Here is an 18536-nt window from a genome sequence, read left to right as displayed (position 1 = left end):
GAACAGAGTGCCGCATTGTGGCAGTGGGGTTAAGGTATGGGCAGGCATAAGCTACGGACAACGAACACAATTGCATTTTATCGATGGCAATTTGAATGCGCAGATATACCATGACGAGATCCTGAGGCCCATTGTCGTGCCATTCATCCGCCGCCATCACCTTATGATCCAGCATGATAATGCACAGCCCCATGTAGGGCTGGGCAATATATCAAATACATTTGATTAATTCTAATGGGGGTTTTTGCGCAATATTCCAAATCCCTGTATATCAAGGTTTTGTTATTTTTTGTTTTTATAAGCGTTTGTCTGCTTACTCTCGTGTTGTATTTTTGGTCTTGTCTCTTTTGCTCCTCTGTGCTGTGTTGTGCGCCTTCCCATTTACACCCGTGATCTGTATATACTGAAGAGATGCAGGTTTCCACCCTAACAGTGGGAGTCGTCCCAAAGGCGGGAAGTCAAACATCAAGTTTTGGTCCAAAATAAGCCCATAGAAACGCATTGGCCTTATTTTGGACAGATTTTTGCGAGAGTGAAATGACCTCTCCCTGCCTCACGCCAACAAAGTTCAGAGATCACATCTTCCTCCCTGACAAGAAGTTTCAACTAGCTATTTGCATTTGATGTTTGGTCCAACAGAATGGGTCATATGGACACCAAAACACATTGAGACATTTATTTTATTGTAATAGAGAAGTTGTTAACTTTTCTAGCAATACACTTTTTCATGTCTCAACTCCTCCAAGTAGAGTTTCTCTCTCTCTCTACCTTTCTGTCTCTCCCTTTCTCATCCTCTCTCGCCCTGTCTCTCTCTTCCCTTGCAGCAGGCCATGACTTGTTATCTGATGATCTTATCCAGATAGCCACCGAGTCTACTGCTCTCTCTGCTCTGTTCTGACCACTGGCCAGAGGAAGTAACAAAGGTGAAATGGCAGGTGTTTTTTAATAAACAGCCAGTGGTGGTAGGATATTGATTTGCTATGCTGCAGTGATGGAGAAAGGAAATAAGGACCCTTTTTGAATCGAGGGTCGGTCTGATGTGAGGCTGGCAGGCCTTGGTCTCGGACACTCAAAGCTTTGCCAACTTCAACTTTCAAATATGAAATTCCTTCACATTGCCTTTTGAAAAGGAATGCATTTGATCTTCTTTGCATTGTATTCTCAGTACCTGTGATCAACTTGAAGAGATGCTTCACGAGACGTTGCGTTTGATCAACAGAAGTTTGTGTTTTTCTTTATCAGAGAACATCAAATATTCTCTCAGTCTAAAACCCCTCGTAGCTGGTGTTCCCTTGAGGAAGAATATATGCACGCTCTTTAGAAAGGAAACGTCTATACATTATTAAAGGGTGCACATTTATTGCAGTGTTACGGTGCACATCTATTGATTGAAGTGGAGATGCCCTTTAAAGGTGTCTTTCTCTCCCTCTCTCTCTCACACTCTCATCTCTGACATTGTGGTGTTTGCTGCTACAGTTCCCCAGGTACTCAAGAGCTGCACAGAGTTCATTGAGAAGCATGGCGTGGTGGACGGCATGTACCGCCTCTCTGGAATCGCCTCCAACATCCAGAAACTACGGTTAGACACACACACACACACACACACACACACACACACACACACACACACAGTCAAACACGCACACAAATTTGGCAGCACTATCCGTTAAACATGGGTCTGCCTCATAGGGCATTCATAGAAGTGATCTCAAGTGTACACCCGCCATCAACTTCTGAGAATTTGTTTAGCCCTCGGTGTTGAGAGAAAATAAAGCGTTTTAACATCATGGACCATGACTACCAGGTGCCATTGTACTCAATCAATATCAGTTCATGTTCAATGAATACAACTCTCGTCACATGAAGTAAGGGGTGGAACCCAACTCCCAAAGATAATCCGCGTATGCCATACATCACATAAAAAATTCCATCAAAGATTACTGGCACTGTAAACAAAAAATCCCATTATCTTTTCCTTTGCATGCGATATGTGGATTTACCTCTGTGTAAGCACTGTGGGCATCCCTCGACAACAATGTGTGTGGGTGCGTGCGTGTGGAAATCACTCATCAACCTATTGACTGGCCATAACTTGTAGAAAAAGATGAGCCCAAACTGTTCTTTTCCCATCACATTTTTGTACTGTTCGTTTTGTCCTCTGTAACAGTCCAAGTAACTGATATTTTCACTCCGCCAACCGAGAACCCCGATGTCAGATCACCCTGTAACTATAACATTTTGGGCAGTGAAGAGGACGGAATGTTTGGCGCCTCGAAGCCAACCCTGAAATATATATATTTTTTATATTTATGGGGATTTCTTGTCTTTTTTTCCCCCTCCTTTAATAAGTATAACCCTTACCCGGCAATAAGTATTTACATGGTTTAGCTCAGGATTGAGATTTAAGAACCACCTCAAAATCAACATTTCCATTTGTTAAAGATGCACTATACAGAAATTGCTCCGCCATTTCCTGCTTTCCACAAAAACTGTTGCGTTAAATAGGAAATGTGCCCATCTGATCTTGGCACGTGCCAACAGCTCGCAGATGCGGGTATGCTAGTCTACATGAGGTTATTATGGAAAAAGAGTGAGAATATTTGTCAAATGGCAGTCAAGCATCGATTATCATGTCACCAGAATAAGACCCTCAATATTTGTTGAAAAGGAGCAACAAGCTCATCACTGTGCACTTTCACCACGCTGAAGTTCATCACAACTCATTTCATCTGTAGCCTAGTAAACTGCATGTTTTCCCGAGTCATAGTGGGAGGACCACACACCATAATCATCGTGTTTACTTCGATATTGTGGTTATTATATAGATATTTACGCATAAATGCGTTTCCACTTCCATTTCTTACATTATTTATTTTACTGACATAAAAAGATCCCACCATGTCGAATGAACAAATTATCTGTCGGTCTTTATAAAATTGTACCAAAACTACCTCTTTCCACCACAGCTGTCCTGATTTATTTATTTAATTTTTTATGTCATGACTTCACACGCTTAAAACTGGATGAAAACTTGGTTTATGTATGTCTCTCTCAATTCTCTTTCCCTCTCTCTCTCTCTCTTTCTCTCCCTCACTCCACTAGGCATGAGTTTGACTCAGAGCAGATCCCCGACCTGACTAAAGACGTGTACATCCAGGACATCCACTGTGTAGGCTCCCTGTGCAAGCTCTACTTTCGTGAGCTGCCCAACCCCCTGCTCACCTATCAGCTCTACGAGAAATTCTCTGTAAGCACCTTCTCTTGGCACAGTGTAGGCACCCTCCCTGAGTGTCCTTCTCCACCCAAAATAAACAAATCCCGCTTTCTCACACTAACATGTTGCTAGATGGTATTTATTAGGTTTCGCACAGTCCAGAGCTGGAGTCGAATTTCCATGTCCAAAATGTACTGAACAAAAATATAAACGCAACAATTCCTAAGTTACAGTTCATATAGGGAAATCAGTCAATTAAAATAATTCATTACAACCTAATCTATGGATTTCACATGACTGGGAATACAGATCGTGTACAGATCCTTGCGACATGGGGCAGTGCATTATCATGCTGACACGAGGTGATGGCGGCGGATGAATGGCACGACTATGGGCCTCAGGATCTCGTCACGGTATCTCTGTGCATTTAAATTGCCATCGATAAAATGCAATTGTGTTCGTTGTCCGTAGCTTATGCCTGCCCATACCTTAACCCCACTGCCACCATGGGGCACTTTGTTCACAACGTTGACATCAGCAAACCGCTTGCCCACACTACACCATACACATGGTCTCCGGATGTGAGGCCAGTTGGACGTACTGCCAAATTCTCTAAAATGGCATTGTGGTAGGCTTATGGTAGTGAAATTTACATAAAACTATCGGGTGGACCTTCCTGCAGTCAGCATGCCAATTGCACGCTCCTTCAACGCTTGAGACATCTGAGGCCTCCCGAGTGGCAAAGCGCTCTAAGGCACTCCCTCGCAGTGCTCGAGGCGTCACTACAGACCCGGGTTCGTGTCACAACCGGCCGTGATCGGGACTCCCATAGGGTGGCACACAATTGGCCCAGCATCGTCCGGGTTAGGGGAGGGTTTGGCCGGGGGGACTTTACTTGGCACATCGCACTCTAGCGACTCCTTGTGGCGCGCCAGGTGCCTGCATGCTGACCTCGGTCGTCAGTTGACGGTGTTTCCTCTGACACATTGGTGCTGCTGGTGTTAAGAAGCGCGGTTTGGCGGGTCATGTTTTGGAGAATGCATGTCTCGACCTTCGCCTCCTGAGCCCGTTAGGGAGTTGCAGCGATGAGACAAGATTTGGGAGAAAATGGGGGTAAAATACAAAGAAATATGTATTTCTGTGGCATTGTGTTGTGACAAAACTGCATATTTTAGAGTGGCCTTTTATTGTCTCCAGCACAAGGTGCACCTGTGTAACAATCATACTGTTTAATCAGCATCTTGATATGCCACACCTGTCAGGTGGATGGATTATCTTGGCGAAGGAGAAATGCTCACTAACAGGGATGTAAACACATTTTTGAGAAATAAGCTTTTCGTGCATATGGGACATTTCTGGGATATTTTATTTCAGCTCATGAAACATGGAACCAACACTTTACATATTGAGTTTATATTTTTGTTCAGTGTACATTTTTCTATCTCTGTGGGGGGTATGTTCAAGACTCTTTCCAGGTTCAAGTGTCACTCATCTAAGGGGTAATAAGTACTGTATTTATGAGGATGGGCTAATCTAATACATTCCCCCCCTAATCAAAATATCATGGTTGTCATAGCCCCTCAGTGATCTCCAAAACCTAAGCACATGGCATCCACTTTAAACTAGTATTACAAATAAGACAAACCACACTCTCTCCGACTTGAAATAAAAACCCTCACCAAACAAAATAGTCTGGGTGTAAATGTTTGCTGCTAGCTATGGAAGAGCGGGGAAGGAAAGGGTGGAGGAGGGAGTGTAGGCAGCGTTATGCCCCTTTGGCTTAGCCAAGCTTTGTGCAAGTGCCTCCTCTCTGCACCACCCCCGGCCCGACTAACTTGGTGGAGGTGTCAATACTTCTGAACGCAGAGGCACTGACCCGTACCACTCTACTCCCTCCATCCTCCCCTCAGTCTTCCTCATTCCTCTCCGCTCCACAGGAGGCCGTCTCCGCAGCTACAGATGAGGAGCGGCTCATCAAAATACATGATGTCATCCAGCAGCTGCCGCCGCCGCATTACAGGTTAGAGCAGAGCCGGCTGCCCCCTGCAGGAACTCACAGGATGCAACACACACAGTACTGTCTCTGTAATAGGTTGTCAATATATATATTTTGCATCAGAAGGGTGTCATAATATACAATATGTGTGTTATAAAAACATAGTGGATGGTTATTGTATTACACTCATACAGCTCTAGAATGGTATGATTATACAATTAGGTCAAAAGTTCATAGAAGTAGTCATAGAAAACCTCACCTGGTTCAGATATTCACTGCCTGCTTTTATAACAATAGCACAATACTACTGAAGCAATGAAGTAGAACTGGTGTAAATGAATTGTGTGTTTCATCCTCCATCCTGTTCCCAGGACTTTGGAGTTCCTCATGAGGCACCTGTCCCATCTGGCCACCTTCAGTTACGTTACCAACATGCACAGCAAGAACCTGGCCATCGTCTGGGCCCCCAACCTACTGAGGTCAGACAACTTACTATCTTGTTAAATGTCATGTTATTGTTCATATCTCAGTATTATTGATAGATTGAGTACATGAAGTTGAGTACTGAGTACAATGCCGTCTTGGGAACGGCAAATAAAAATGTGATTCACATTTAAAAAAACATTTTTTTAATCAACAGTACATTAAATATTTTCCAACGGGCTATACATTTGGGTGAGGTTTTTTTCTCGCCTGAGTAGCCTCGTTTCACTGCAAAAAAAGAATTTTAAGTGTTCAGCGAAGTAATAACACAATGTCAAATACAGGTAGCCTAGTCAAGTAATTAACATCCCATCACATTAACTGTTACTCTGTTGAGGAAACCTTCACTCTTGCGCAGACATTTAGAAACAAAACATGACAATTTGAAATATACGCCACAGGAGTTTTTTGAGCGAGAAAAAAGACCACTTTCGAGTAGTAAGACATGTATAAAAGCAACAGATACCATTAATAAGAAGGAGCTAGAAGCGTCTTATATGGTGAGCTACCGAGTGGCTAGGACAGGCAAGCCCCATACTATTGTGGAGGACTTAATTCTTCCTGCTGCCGCGGATATGGCTACGTCAATGCTGGGGGAAAAGGCCCAAAAAAACAACACTTTGTATAGTGTTTCATGACGCATCAGTGACATGGCAGGAGCTGTTTTGAAACAATTACTGTTTCGCATATAAGCCATTGGATTCTATGCGTTACAACTGGATGAGTCAACAGACGTGGCAGGCCTGGCACAGCTCCTGGTATATGTCCATTACGTTTATGGGGGGTCAATTAACCTCACTAGGGTATGTGGGATGGTAGCGTCCCACCTCGTCAACAGCCAGTGAAACTGCACGGCGCCAAATTCAAAACAACAGAAATCCCATAATTTAAATTCTTCAAACATACAAGTATTTTACACCATTTTAAAGATACACTTGTTGTAAATCCAGCCAAAGTGTCCGATTTCAAAAAGGTTTAATGACGAAAGCACACCAAACGATTATGTTAGGTTAGAGCCAAGTCACAGAAAAAGACAGCTATTTTTCCAGCCAAAGAGAGGAGTAACAAAAAGCAGAAATGGAGATAAAATGAATCACTAACCTTTGATGATCTTCATCAGATGACACTCATAGGACGTCATGTTACACATGTTACACAATACATGTATGTTTTGTTCGGTAAAGTTCATATATCCAAAAATCGGAGTTTAGGCGGGACGCTACTGTCTCACTTGGCAAAAAGACAGAGAAAATGCAGAGCGCCAAATTCAAATTAATTACTATAAAAATTACTATAAAAATCAAACTTTCATTAAATCACAAATGAAAGATACCAAATTAAAGCTACACTGGTTGTGAATCCAGCCAACATGTCAGAATTCAAATAGGCTTTTCGGCAAAAGCAAACAATGCTATTATCTGAGGATAGCACCATTGTAAACAAAGAGAGAGAAGCCTATTTCAACCCTGTAGGCGCGACACAAAACGCAGAAATAAAAATTTAATTTATGCCTTACCTTTGACGAGCTCCTGTTGTTGGCACTCCAATATGTCCCATAAACATCACAAATGGTCCTTTTGTTCGATTAATTCCGTCGATATATCCAAAATGTCAATTTATTTGGCGCGTTTGATTCAGAAAAACACCGGTTCCAAATTGTGAAACATGACTACAAAATATCTCAAAGGTTACCTGTAAACTTTGCCAAAAAATTTCAAACTACTTTTGTAATACAACTTTAGGTATTTTTTTAACGTAAATAATCGATCAAATTGAAGACGGTATGATCTGTGTTCAATACAGGATTAAAACCAACTGTAGCTAGCTTTCTGGTCATTCGCTTCTAACAAACAGGAAACTTCGAGTGACCCTCCTTCAAGATAGCCGTACTTCTTCATTACACAAAGGAATAACCTCAACCAATTTCTAAAGACTGTTGACATCCAGTGGAAGCGGTAGGAACTGCAAGAAGGTCCCTTAGAAATCTGGTTTCCCAATGAAAAATCCTTGAAAAGAGAGTGACCTCAACAACAACAAAAAATCAGAATGGTTTGTCCTCTGGGTTTTGCCTGCTAAATAAGTTCTGTTATACTCACAGACATGATTCAAACAGTTTTAGAAACTTCAGAGTGTTTTCTATTCAAATATACTAATGATATGCATATCTTATCTTCTGGGGATGAGTAGCTGGCAGTTTAATTTGGGCATGCTTTTCATCCAAAATTCCGAATGCTGCCCCCTACCCAAGAGAAGTTAAGGAAGACATCCTCTTCTGCAAACCACTGGAAACCAGGACAACAGGAGTGGATATTTTTTAAGTACTGGACAGCTTTGTGACATCAATTGGACTTTGGTGGTCAAGATGTGTTGGTATCTGCACTGATGGCGGGCAAAAGCCTTGACAGGGAGACATAGTAGAGTGGTAAAGCGCGTGCAAGTAGTTGTTCCCGACGCCACTTGGGTACACTGCAGCATCCACCGAGAGGCTCTTGCTGCCAAGGGAATGCTTGAAAGATGTTTTGGACACTACAGTGAAAATGGTTAACTTTGTTCAAGCAAGGCCCCTGAACGCTCGTGTATTTTCTGATGAGTTTCTCACACGACTGGCCTATCTGGGTGATGTTTTTTCTCGCCTGAATGATCTGAATATAGGATTACAGGGACTCTCTGCAACTATATTCAATGTGCGGGACAAACTTGAGGCTGTGATTAAGAAGTTGGAGCTCTTTTCTGTCTGCATTAACAAGGACAACACACAGGTCTTTCCATCATTGTATGATTTTGTGTGTGCAAATGATCTCAAGCTTACGGACAATGTCAAATGTGATATAGCGAAGCACGAGTGAGCTGGGTGCACAATTACGCAGGTACTTTCCCGAAACGGACGACACAAACTGGATTTGTTATCCCTTTCATGCCCAGCCTCCAGTCCACTTACCAATATCTGAACAAGAGAGCCTCATCGAAATTGCAACAAGTGGTTCTGTGACAATTGAATTTAACCTTTCACGAGTCACAAACCCGGATCCGGGATCCCCCCCATCAAAAAAGCTGACTAGCATAGCCTAGCCTAAAGCGACAGGGATATCATATAATCAAATGTTCATGAAATCACAAGTCCAAGACACCAAATGAAAGATACAGATCTTGTGAATCCAGCCATCATTTCCGATTTTTTAAATGTTTTACAGGGAAGACAAAATATGTATTTCTATTAGCTAACCACCATAGCAAAAGACACAACTTTTTTTTGTCCACCATTTTTTTACTCCATCAGTAGCTATCACTAATTCGACTAAATAAAGATATATATAGCCACTAACCAAGAAACAACTTCATAAGATGACAGTCTGATAACATATTTATGGTATAGCATATGTTTTTTTAGAAAAATGTGCATATTTCAGGTATAAATCACAGTCCTACATTGCAGCTGCAATCAGAAATAGCGTTGGAAGCAGCCGGAATAATTACAGAGACCGACGTCAATTACATTTCTGAAAAATACACAGCATACAGCAAATGAAAGCCCAACATCTTGTGAATCCAGCCATCATTTCTGATTTTTAAAATGTTTTACAGGGAAGACACAATATGTAAATCTATTAGCTAACCACGTTAGCAAAAGACACCACTTTTTTTACTCCACCATTTTTTTACTCTATCAGTAGCTATCACTAATTCGACTAAATAAAGATATATATAGCCACTAACCAAGAAACAACTTCATAAGATGACAGTCTGATAACATATTTATGGTATAGCATATGTTTTTTTAGAAAAATGTGCATTTTTCAGGTATAAATCACAGTTCTACATTGCAGCCACCATCACAACTCTCACCAAAGCGACTAGAATAACTACAGAGAGCAACGTGTATTACCTAATTACTCATCTTAAAACATTTCTGAAAAATACACAGCGTACAGCAATTGAAAAACACAGATCTTGTGAATCCAGACAATATTTCAGATTTTCTAAGTGTTTTACAGCGAAAACACAATATATCGTTATATTAGCATACCACATGAGCTAACATCACCCCAGCATTGAATCAATGCAAAAGGGGCGATAACGTTATCGCCACCAAAATATATTAATTTTTTCACTAACCTTCTCAGAATTCTTCAGATGACAGTCCTGTAACATCATATTACACAATGCATATAGAGTTTGTTCGAAAATGTGCATATTTAGCCACAAAAATCGTGGTTATACAATGAGAAAAGTAGCTAAACTGGGCAGAAAATGTCGGGCGCCATCTTGGAGAGTGACTTAGTCTAATCATTAAATAATCATAAACTTGACTACAAAATACGGCGTGGACAGCATTTGAAAGACAAATTAGTTCTTAATGCAATCGCTGAATTACATTTTTAAAACTAACCTTACTGCGCAATACAAGTTGCGCCAAAGCGAAGCTACCCAAAAAAAAATGGCAGCTTATGCGTTTAACATTTTTCAACAGAACAACGATTTATCAGCATAAATAGTTCTTACTATTAGCTGAGCTTCCATCAGAATCTTGGGCAATGTGTCCTTTCTCCGGTCTAATCGTCTTTTGGTCGAAAGATGTCCTCTTGTCCTGTCGAAATGGCCACTAACGTTCGGCATGTACAGGAAAAGTGTCCAACTCTTGAAAGTGCGTCACAAAGAAATGCCAGAAAATCGCAATAAACTGATATAAACTGAAATAATTCGGTTCAAAATAACAAGATTATGATGTCTTTAAAGCTTATATCGAATAAAAACATGACCGGAATTATCTAAGGAGCTAAAACCAGAGCTTCCACAACGATACGCAAAGCTCCTCTTTGCGCCCGAGCGAAGATCCAAAAGAATGGCCACCGTGATTCCAATCAATTTATAACCTTTGGGAACTACGCAGAAAGTCCATTTCAAGTCTCCCTATTCGCTGACACCCAGGGGAAGGCGTATGCAGTGCATCTCAACCAATAGAGGACAGGCAAATTAATACACAGGTCAGAACAGCCAGTACAATTCTGAATTCTGACATACACATAGGAAAATTGCTCTAAGTCGAGTTCTGTTTCACCCACAGACATAATTCAAACGGTTTTAGAAACTAGAGAGTGTTTTCTATCCAATAGTAATAATAATATGCATATTGTACGAGCAAGAATTGAGTACGAGGCAGTTTAATTTGGAGACGAATTTGGACTATGTCGAAATGGCACCCCCCTAGTGGCAAGAAGTTAATCAGAATCCACTGCCAGATTTCTGGATAGAGCTGCACTCAGTTTCTTGCCTTGGCAAATCGCGCTGTTTAGACACTGATGCCCTTTGCAACCACGTACCTATGTGAGAGTGAATTCTCGGCCCTCACTAGCATGAAAACTAAATATAGGCACAGACTGTGTGTGGAAAATGATTTAAGACTGAGACTCTCTGCAATGTTGGGTTGTATTGGAGAGTTATTTACATTTACATTTAAGTCATTTAGCAGACGCTCTTATCCAGAGCGACTTACAAATTGGGTTGGGACTTACAAGTTATGTGCATCCTTTCAAGCACACCCTTCACATTAACCTGTGGTGAGTTATTCACAATTTTTGCTAAACAAATACGGTTTTATATGTAAGATGGCTAAATAAAGAGCTAAATTATTACTATTATTTGTGCCCTGGTCCTATAAGAGCTCTTTGTCACTTGCCACGAGCCGGGTTGTGATTAAAAACTCACTCATTCTTATGTTTAATACATGTGTCGTTTAGTGTGTGTGTGGCAGGCTTACAATGATGGCAAAAAACTACATTTGAGAGTGCGCTGACCCTGGTGCTACGCAGCTGGAGGTTGAATGTTTGAAGGGGTGGGGGACTATAAAAACTTTCTATAGTTTCTATAGTTGCTACTATAGTCTTGTACCAACAATGTCTGTTATGACTGAATTTAAGCTACAAAAAAACATCCCTTCTGCCTTTTTGTTGAAGCATAAGTCTTTGTTGAAAACCATTTGAAATTGGTTGACTTTCCCCATGGCTGATCCCCCGTGTTGTTTCCCTACCGGTCTCCCCAGGTCCAAGCAGATCGAGTCAGCCTGCTTCAGCGGCACGGCAGCCTTCATGGAGGTCCGCATCCAGTCGGTGGTGGTGGAGTTCATACTGAACCACGTAGACGTCCTCTTCAACCCCAAGCTCAGCTCGCTCATACGGGAGGGAGCAGGTACGCATGCCAACCTGTTGGGAGTTCATCTATGCTCATCTATGTGCTATGGTGCTAATGGAATCTGGAGGATTCTTATATGCCAGTGGTTATTCTTTGTCATATAATTTGTCATGCACAAGGAAATTGTGTGCAAGCAGAATCTACCTGACCCAAGTCTTCCCTGGCCCAAAGTTTCCTTTCATTCAGAAAAAGTAGCTTACTCAGAACAATCACATTTATGCAAGTCATTTGTCTCTTCCACAACATAGTGTACATGATGATAATTTCTCCCCTAGGACACAACTCGTTGTCGCGGCCCAAGTCCCTGCTGGTGTCATCCCCCTCTACCAAGCTGCTGACCCTGGAGGAGGCCCAGGCCCGGACCCAGGCCCAGATCAACTCCCCAGTCACAGCCGACAGCAAGTACATTGAGGTGGGGGAGGGCCCTGCAGCCCTGCAGGGCAAGTTCCACACCGTCATCGAGTTCCCTACTGAGAGGTATGAACGTCCTGAGGCCCTGGTATCTTTCTAACAGACAATGTTTGTCTATGAGGTATAAAGCATGGAAATGGAGGAAGCATAAATGACACGCTACTTAAATGGGAATGTCGTACCATCAAACCATGAACGCATAGTTATATTGTTTCATAAATATAAATGAGTCGTGTTCTTTAGGCACAGATTACAAAAGGACACAGGACTACTTGTTGTCCCAAATCACTTTTTCCTTCTCTCCATTCACCCCCTACAGAAAGAGGCCCCCAATCAAGTCCAAGAAGTCTCCGGTGGGCAGCTGGCGCTCCTTCTTCAACCTGGGCAAGTCCTCGTCCATGTCCAAGCGCAAGCTGCACCGCAACCCCAGCGAACCCAACGAACTCAAGGCCATGGCAGGTTAGATTCCCTTTCCTTTTTCCACCCAAACGCTACCCATCACTCTCTCTGACCCTTCTCACAAATAGACTAAAGTAGGATATATATTTGATTGTCCTAATGTATGTAAACTAATGCCAGTCTGGCGTGTTTCAGGAGGCAGAGGGGACACTGGGACGCTCCGATCGGCCAAAAGCGAGGAGTCACTCACCTCGCTGCACAACGTTGAAGGTAATATTCCATGCCTATTCTTGAGTGGCAGTCTGTGCTATGGTCCAAGTAGTAATGTAGTAGTAGATCATTTTCTCTAATAAAAAATGTGACTTGTCTTTGAATTGATGATTTCCCCGACCTCCGTAGGAGAGTCGAAGGTGTACCGTCCGCGGCGCCCCCGCTCCAGCAGCGACGCCCTCTCGGCCTCCTTCAATGGGGACCTGTTGGACAGCCACACCTGGCAGCACTGCAATTTCTACGACAACCTGACCCAGGGCCACAGCGGGGGCCCCACCCGCGACAGAGGGAACAGCAACGGGGACGAGGGGCCCATCCACGTGCCCGCCCTTATTTCGCCTCCGTGTTTGGCCAACGAAGACGTGGACCTTAGCCTCCCCGACATCGGCATGGCCTCGTTGGACTTTGACCCCATGTCGTTCCAGTGCAGCCTGCATGACGGCTCTTTCTCCTTCCCCCTAGGGCTGAGTGATGTAGCCATGGGCGCTGCGGGTGAGAGCACCAGTCTAAAGAGGAGCCAAGGCGGCATTGACAATGGCTCGGTGCCAGTCTCACCCTCCTTACCGGGGAAGTTCACCTTCCCCTTCCTGTCACCTGACCTCAGCCCGGCCACGAGAAAGAAAGCTGAGAGCAAGAAGCTGACCTGCTCCGTGTCTTTCCCAGACAAACCGTTACAGGCTGTATCCCCTATAAAGTTGAAGGCGACCATTCTAGCCATTTCAGAGCCATTTGCCATGGAGTTTCCCAGTAGGCTTACGGAAAACTACGATGTTCCCCAGCCCCCCCCCTCCTCCTCGGGACAGCCCGGGGATTCTCCTCCATTAATGGGCTCAGTGCTGCTGAGGACAGGGGAGCCGTCGCTGAGTGAGGCCTTCCAGATGGAGCTGCACTGTAAACTCTCCACCTTCGACAATTACATCAACACTGAGAGCCAAGTCTCAACAGAAGAGAGCACTGCCCAGCAACCTTCAGCAACCAGTAGCCAGGAACAGCCAGGTCAGTGATACATACAGCCGCTACATTGGATTTGTTTTCACTTTGTTTATTTTTTATGTTAAAGGTATAGTTCACCCAAATTACAAAATTATATATTTGTTTCCTTACCCTGTAATCAGTCTATGGACAAGGAGGTTTTGCCAAAGACTGCTTGCAGGGTACGGAAACCAATAGGTGAACTGTCCCTTTAAATATATGATTGTCATGTTTCTTTTTAGATTATAAGGCCTATGTTTGATTATGCTTTGATTGATGATGCCTGTTTTGTTTCTAGTCTTAGTTTCCCCACCTCATGCACCTTGCATGGATTTCAGCTCAGAGACATCTTTCCACATGATGTAGCCCGAGTGCCATGCTTAACTCTTGCCCCTCTCTCCTACTCTTGAAGACCAAGCCTGCCTTTTTTCTTTCCCTCTAGCATACTTTCTCTTCTCTCTTTCCTCACACTGCAGTTCCCTTCTGTTTTTTCCCCTTCTCAGGAGCCGTAGCTAGCCTGGACTCTCCAAATGGTACCCCTAGCCCTCTCAGCTCCTCCTCCGTGTCCCCCCTCCCTCCCTTGCCCCCTCAGAAGAACTCTGCCCACATGCTGGCCCTGGCAGAGTCTGCCCAACAGGACTCCATCCTGACCCAGAGGTCCTCCCAGACCCAGTCCCCCATCAGGCCCAAGGTGCCCTCACACTCCCTTGACTGGACCCCTCCCACAGCCCCGTGCCCCCAGACTTCCCTCAAGAAGGGACCCAGATCAGGAGCAGCCCAGAACCCAACCCTAAGCACCACCACCCCAAACATCGCCCCTTCCTCCTCTCTCCCTCCCACCACCCCTACTGACAAACAGCCAAGCCAGTCAGCCAGCCATCAGTCCATCAGTATGTCCGCCAGTGCTAAGTCCCCCTCCACTCCTCCCAGAGCCAGACAGGATATAGATTTCACCCCACCAGCATCCCCCCAGCACCAGTGTATCACCACTCCCTCCAGACCTCCTGCCCATGTGTCTCCCACTCGGAGGAGTCCAGAGAGGCAGCAGCCCGCCATGGGCCAGGTAGCAGTCAGCAGCACTGGATCCTCCACCACCACTCCCAGCAGCAAGGAGATGGGTGTCCTGCCACAGCCTGCTCCTGAGGTAAATTGCCTAAAATGTGTAATATTTGCAGCATATCTTTGAAATAGTAACTATATAGCCAACTGGAATTGTTTTTGTTTCATTTTCAGGTCCATGTAAATGATAGCGTCTGGTCGCCAACTCTTCCAAAACCTTTGGAGCAGCCAGTGGCAGTTCTGCAGCCTCAACCTCCGCCTCAATCACAGCCTCATATACAGTCCCATCCTCACCCACAGGCCCAGTCACAGCCCCATCCCCAGCCTAATGCCAGAGTGGCCCCCACCCCAGACGAGCAGGTGGAGAGACCATGGGAGGCTATAAAGCCAGTACAGCCCCGCATGGAGCCTGCGACCCGCCATCATGCCCATGGGCCAACGCCTCCCGTCCGCTCCATCGAGAGCAAACTGGCAACCGCTGTCCTCAGCCACACAGAGTCTGCCAACCCTGCCATCTTCCACAACATCCTGGCAGAGGCCTCCACGCCTGAAGAGGCCCTCACCCATCCTCCCCCTCCCGCGCTAAAGTCTTCCACCCACCAGTCAGCCTACCTCTACCACACCAAGAGAGAGGCCGCCTTACTGGAGCCTCCTGAGGAGGCCTACTACCGCCAACGGGCTATTCCCATGGGGAAACCTTCATACCACTACCGGCCAGACAGTGTTCCGTCACACCTCTCCTACGTGTCCAGGTCGGAGCCTCAGATACCTTACAGTAGCCGCACGGACCACCGCTACAACACCCATGCTCACTCCAGATCCTACCACCAGTCTATGAAGCACCGCGGGCCCCCCAGGAGGGGTGAGTACATCTCCCCCGGCCCGGGCTATGGTCCAATGGAGGGAGCCCCAGTCTACCCCGCCATCCGCAGGGTGCACTCGCTACACGTGCCCTCAACCATCCGTTCGGTGCCCATCCAGCGGACCGAGGTTCCTCCGGACGACGAGCTCTTGTACTACCAGCGGCCCTTCTACCAGTGCAAGGCCTATCAGCAGCAGCCGCAACAGTCCTCTCAGGCCGACTACCACGTCACCCAGCTCCAGCCTTACTTTGAGAATGGCCGGGTGCAGTACCGTTACGGCCCCTATTCTCCTGGCGCCAACCCGCTGGACGCCCCTTACTACGACGTGGACCCCTATGGGACCATCCGGCTGCGGCACTTACACTCGTTCAGCAGCCGGGACCTGAGGCCCACCCTCAGCCAGTCGGGGGGCAAGGCGGGCGGCTACCACTACCTGTCCCGCCCTGTCCTTCAGCCGGGAAAGGAGCAAAGCTTGTTCAGCAGAGATGTGCCCCCGGGCCACGGCTCCAAGGGAGCCACCTTCTACTTTGCTTGGGACCCCGAGGAGTCGGAAAGGCTCCGGATGCATTCCATCCACAGGGAGAGCCAGGCAAGGCAGAAGGTCAGGGGTCCTGTCATGTCTCAGTATGACAACTTAGGCCTGTTCATGCCTGGCGACCTGGGGGGGTACGAAACCCTACACCTGCGCAGTAATTCAGACCCCAGCAAATCTGTGCTGATGTCTGCCGAGAGTAAAGATGGGTGTTACGGCGTACCGCCAGGATCCCAGCACGCTCCCCGACACTTGGTGTCAGACCCTGACGTCCTCATGTACATGGAGACAGAGAACCACTGTCAGGGGACTGTCACTGGGGACAAACAAAGCAGCTCCAGGGCCTGCGAGGCCTCCCACTCGCACCAAGTCCAACACCCACCCTGCAACCAGTCCCATCAGCAGGACCCCAGTCGACACGACCCAGGGGACGGAGCTCGGAGCTTCCAACCTCGCTACCAACGGTCCGATCCAGACCGGCATCCGAACAGGGCCAAAACACCCGGTGGTTACCAGGACAAAGATGACCAGCAACAACAGTCGGCCCCCGTCAAAGCGCAGGCCCCTCCCAAGCCTGAGCGGTCGCAATGCGTCCAAGAGCAGCAGCAGCACTACAGCCAAGCCGCCATGCCCAAGCCAGACAGAGAATACTCATATCAGCCCCACGGTGGGCAGCAGAGACACAGCACCATGACGGTGCAGTCCCACTACGACAACATGGATGACTACCACCCAGCAGCATTACCTCAGCCACAGGCCCCCATGCAAAACCCCTGTGGGGGCTCCTCGGGCTCTTTCCCCACCAACCCTGGCTTCACGGGCAGCCACAGCAACAGAGCGTACTCCACTGCCTTGGGCCAGGGTGCCTTCATCCCAGCTAAACTGGCCCTGCAGAGGCCCGAGACAGAAATACATGCAGAATGAAGAAGACACTTGAGAAAAATGTGTTAAACAAACTTTTGCCTGGGTTTTAGGAAGCAAATAAGTGACTCAACTCGAGATTCAAAAGTTCCACAGCCTCTGCAGGACAGTGGACTGTTGTTGGACCGTTTCACATTATTTTTCTTCCCTGTATTTTTTATGAATTGTAAAAATCGAATAAGATACTTTTTACAGAATGTACTGAATTAACCATCATTTCTTCAATTGTTCTAAGAAGCCACGTGGTCATGACTCATTGAAATGGTGGCAGATCATATAAATGTTTATGATATTATAAACAAAAGGTATGTGAAACCAGAATCGCAAAAAAAAAAATATGTGTAAAAATAACTATTACTGGTAAAAATAGTTTTTTTTTGTTTGGTTTCCAGCATAACAGGGATGAAGGTTTGCATTTTAGAAATGCATGTACTCTTCAATCACTTACAGAACTGTTCTATGTACCACTGTATCCATTGTGTACTTTCTGGATGTTACAGTACAAGTTGTTGTGGGAGAAAATCTGTTCAAATCATCGTGCCCTCCCTCCTGTCTCTGTGTACACATGGCGGTGCAGTATGTTTCAGTCTTCAAACATCTCTGAATTGGGGTCGGGCCCAAGAGTACTAGAACTACACAGGGTACGTTCACCTAGTACAGTAGGGTTATGTTAATATTTTATTTGCTCTGTGACTGTGCCATTCTTAGATTTTATGTATTTTTGCTATAAAGCAGAGTGAATTTAAATATATTGGAATTTTTGGGAACAGAGGCCTGTTCTTCATTGTAAGAGGGACCAAACATTTTGGCAGTCTTTTTGATCGTGAAAGCATTCCTGCTCATGTATGGGCTAACGACTGGTTATGAGAATGAGAATGTTACCTTGGGAGCTGTAAAATAATTATTATTTTAAAATGTGTTTTGTTTTGTAGTCTTGTTTTTTTCTGCCAATTGCAAAGAACTTCAATGGACTAACTTAATAAAGTTATGAAAAATGTGTTCTTTCCAAGAAACTGATACTCTACAACACTTCACACAAATTGAAATGCTTGCTCAGCTCGAGCAAGTGAATTCACTACAGTACATTTTGAAATAATGTACATACTCATTGAGTATGTGAAAAATACTGTTTTATATGTTCCCAGAGTGGAAAACCATAAAGTAATTTATAGCATAAATGTTTGGGATCATTTTGAAGAAGAAAAAAAGTGGGATAACCTTTTCAGAATC

At 45.2% G+C, this 18536-nt stretch overlaps 1 protein-coding gene across 3 annotated transcripts in view; it reads left to right on the top strand.

The window, feature by feature from the left end:
- LOC139537578 (rho GTPase-activating protein 32-like) overlaps window positions 1-18303 on the top strand; it is a 263274-nt gene extending 244971 nt beyond the window's left edge. For all 3 annotated transcript variants that reach the window (XM_071339053.1, XM_071339054.1, XM_071339055.1), the window contains 11 exons: window positions 1477-1579; window positions 3103-3247; window positions 5152-5234; window positions 5582-5689; window positions 11731-11876; window positions 12155-12356; window positions 12610-12749; window positions 12885-12959; window positions 13089-13955; window positions 14435-15075; window positions 15165-18303. In XM_071339053.1, coding sequence (XP_071195154.1) covers window positions 1477-1579; window positions 3103-3247; window positions 5152-5234; window positions 5582-5689; window positions 11731-11876; window positions 12155-12356; window positions 12610-12749; window positions 12885-12959; window positions 13089-13955; window positions 14435-15075; window positions 15165-17309 — 4655 coding nt within the window. In that variant the 3' untranslated portion in view covers window positions 17310-18303. The remainder of the gene's footprint in view (window positions 1-1476; window positions 1580-3102; window positions 3248-5151; window positions 5235-5581; window positions 5690-11730; window positions 11877-12154; window positions 12357-12609; window positions 12750-12884; window positions 12960-13088; window positions 13956-14434; window positions 15076-15164) is intronic.
- The last annotated feature ends 233 nt before the right edge of the window (window positions 18304-18536 follow it).

Source organism: Salvelinus alpinus, chromosome 13 (assembly GCF_045679555.1).
Source record: "Salvelinus alpinus chromosome 13, SLU_Salpinus.1, whole genome shotgun sequence".
In the NCBI taxonomy this organism is placed as follows: domain Eukaryota; kingdom Metazoa; phylum Chordata; class Actinopteri; order Salmoniformes; family Salmonidae; genus Salvelinus; species Salvelinus alpinus.
The sequence above is the reverse complement of the archived record's forward strand: the minus strand, read 5'-3'. Positions and strand labels throughout refer to the sequence as shown.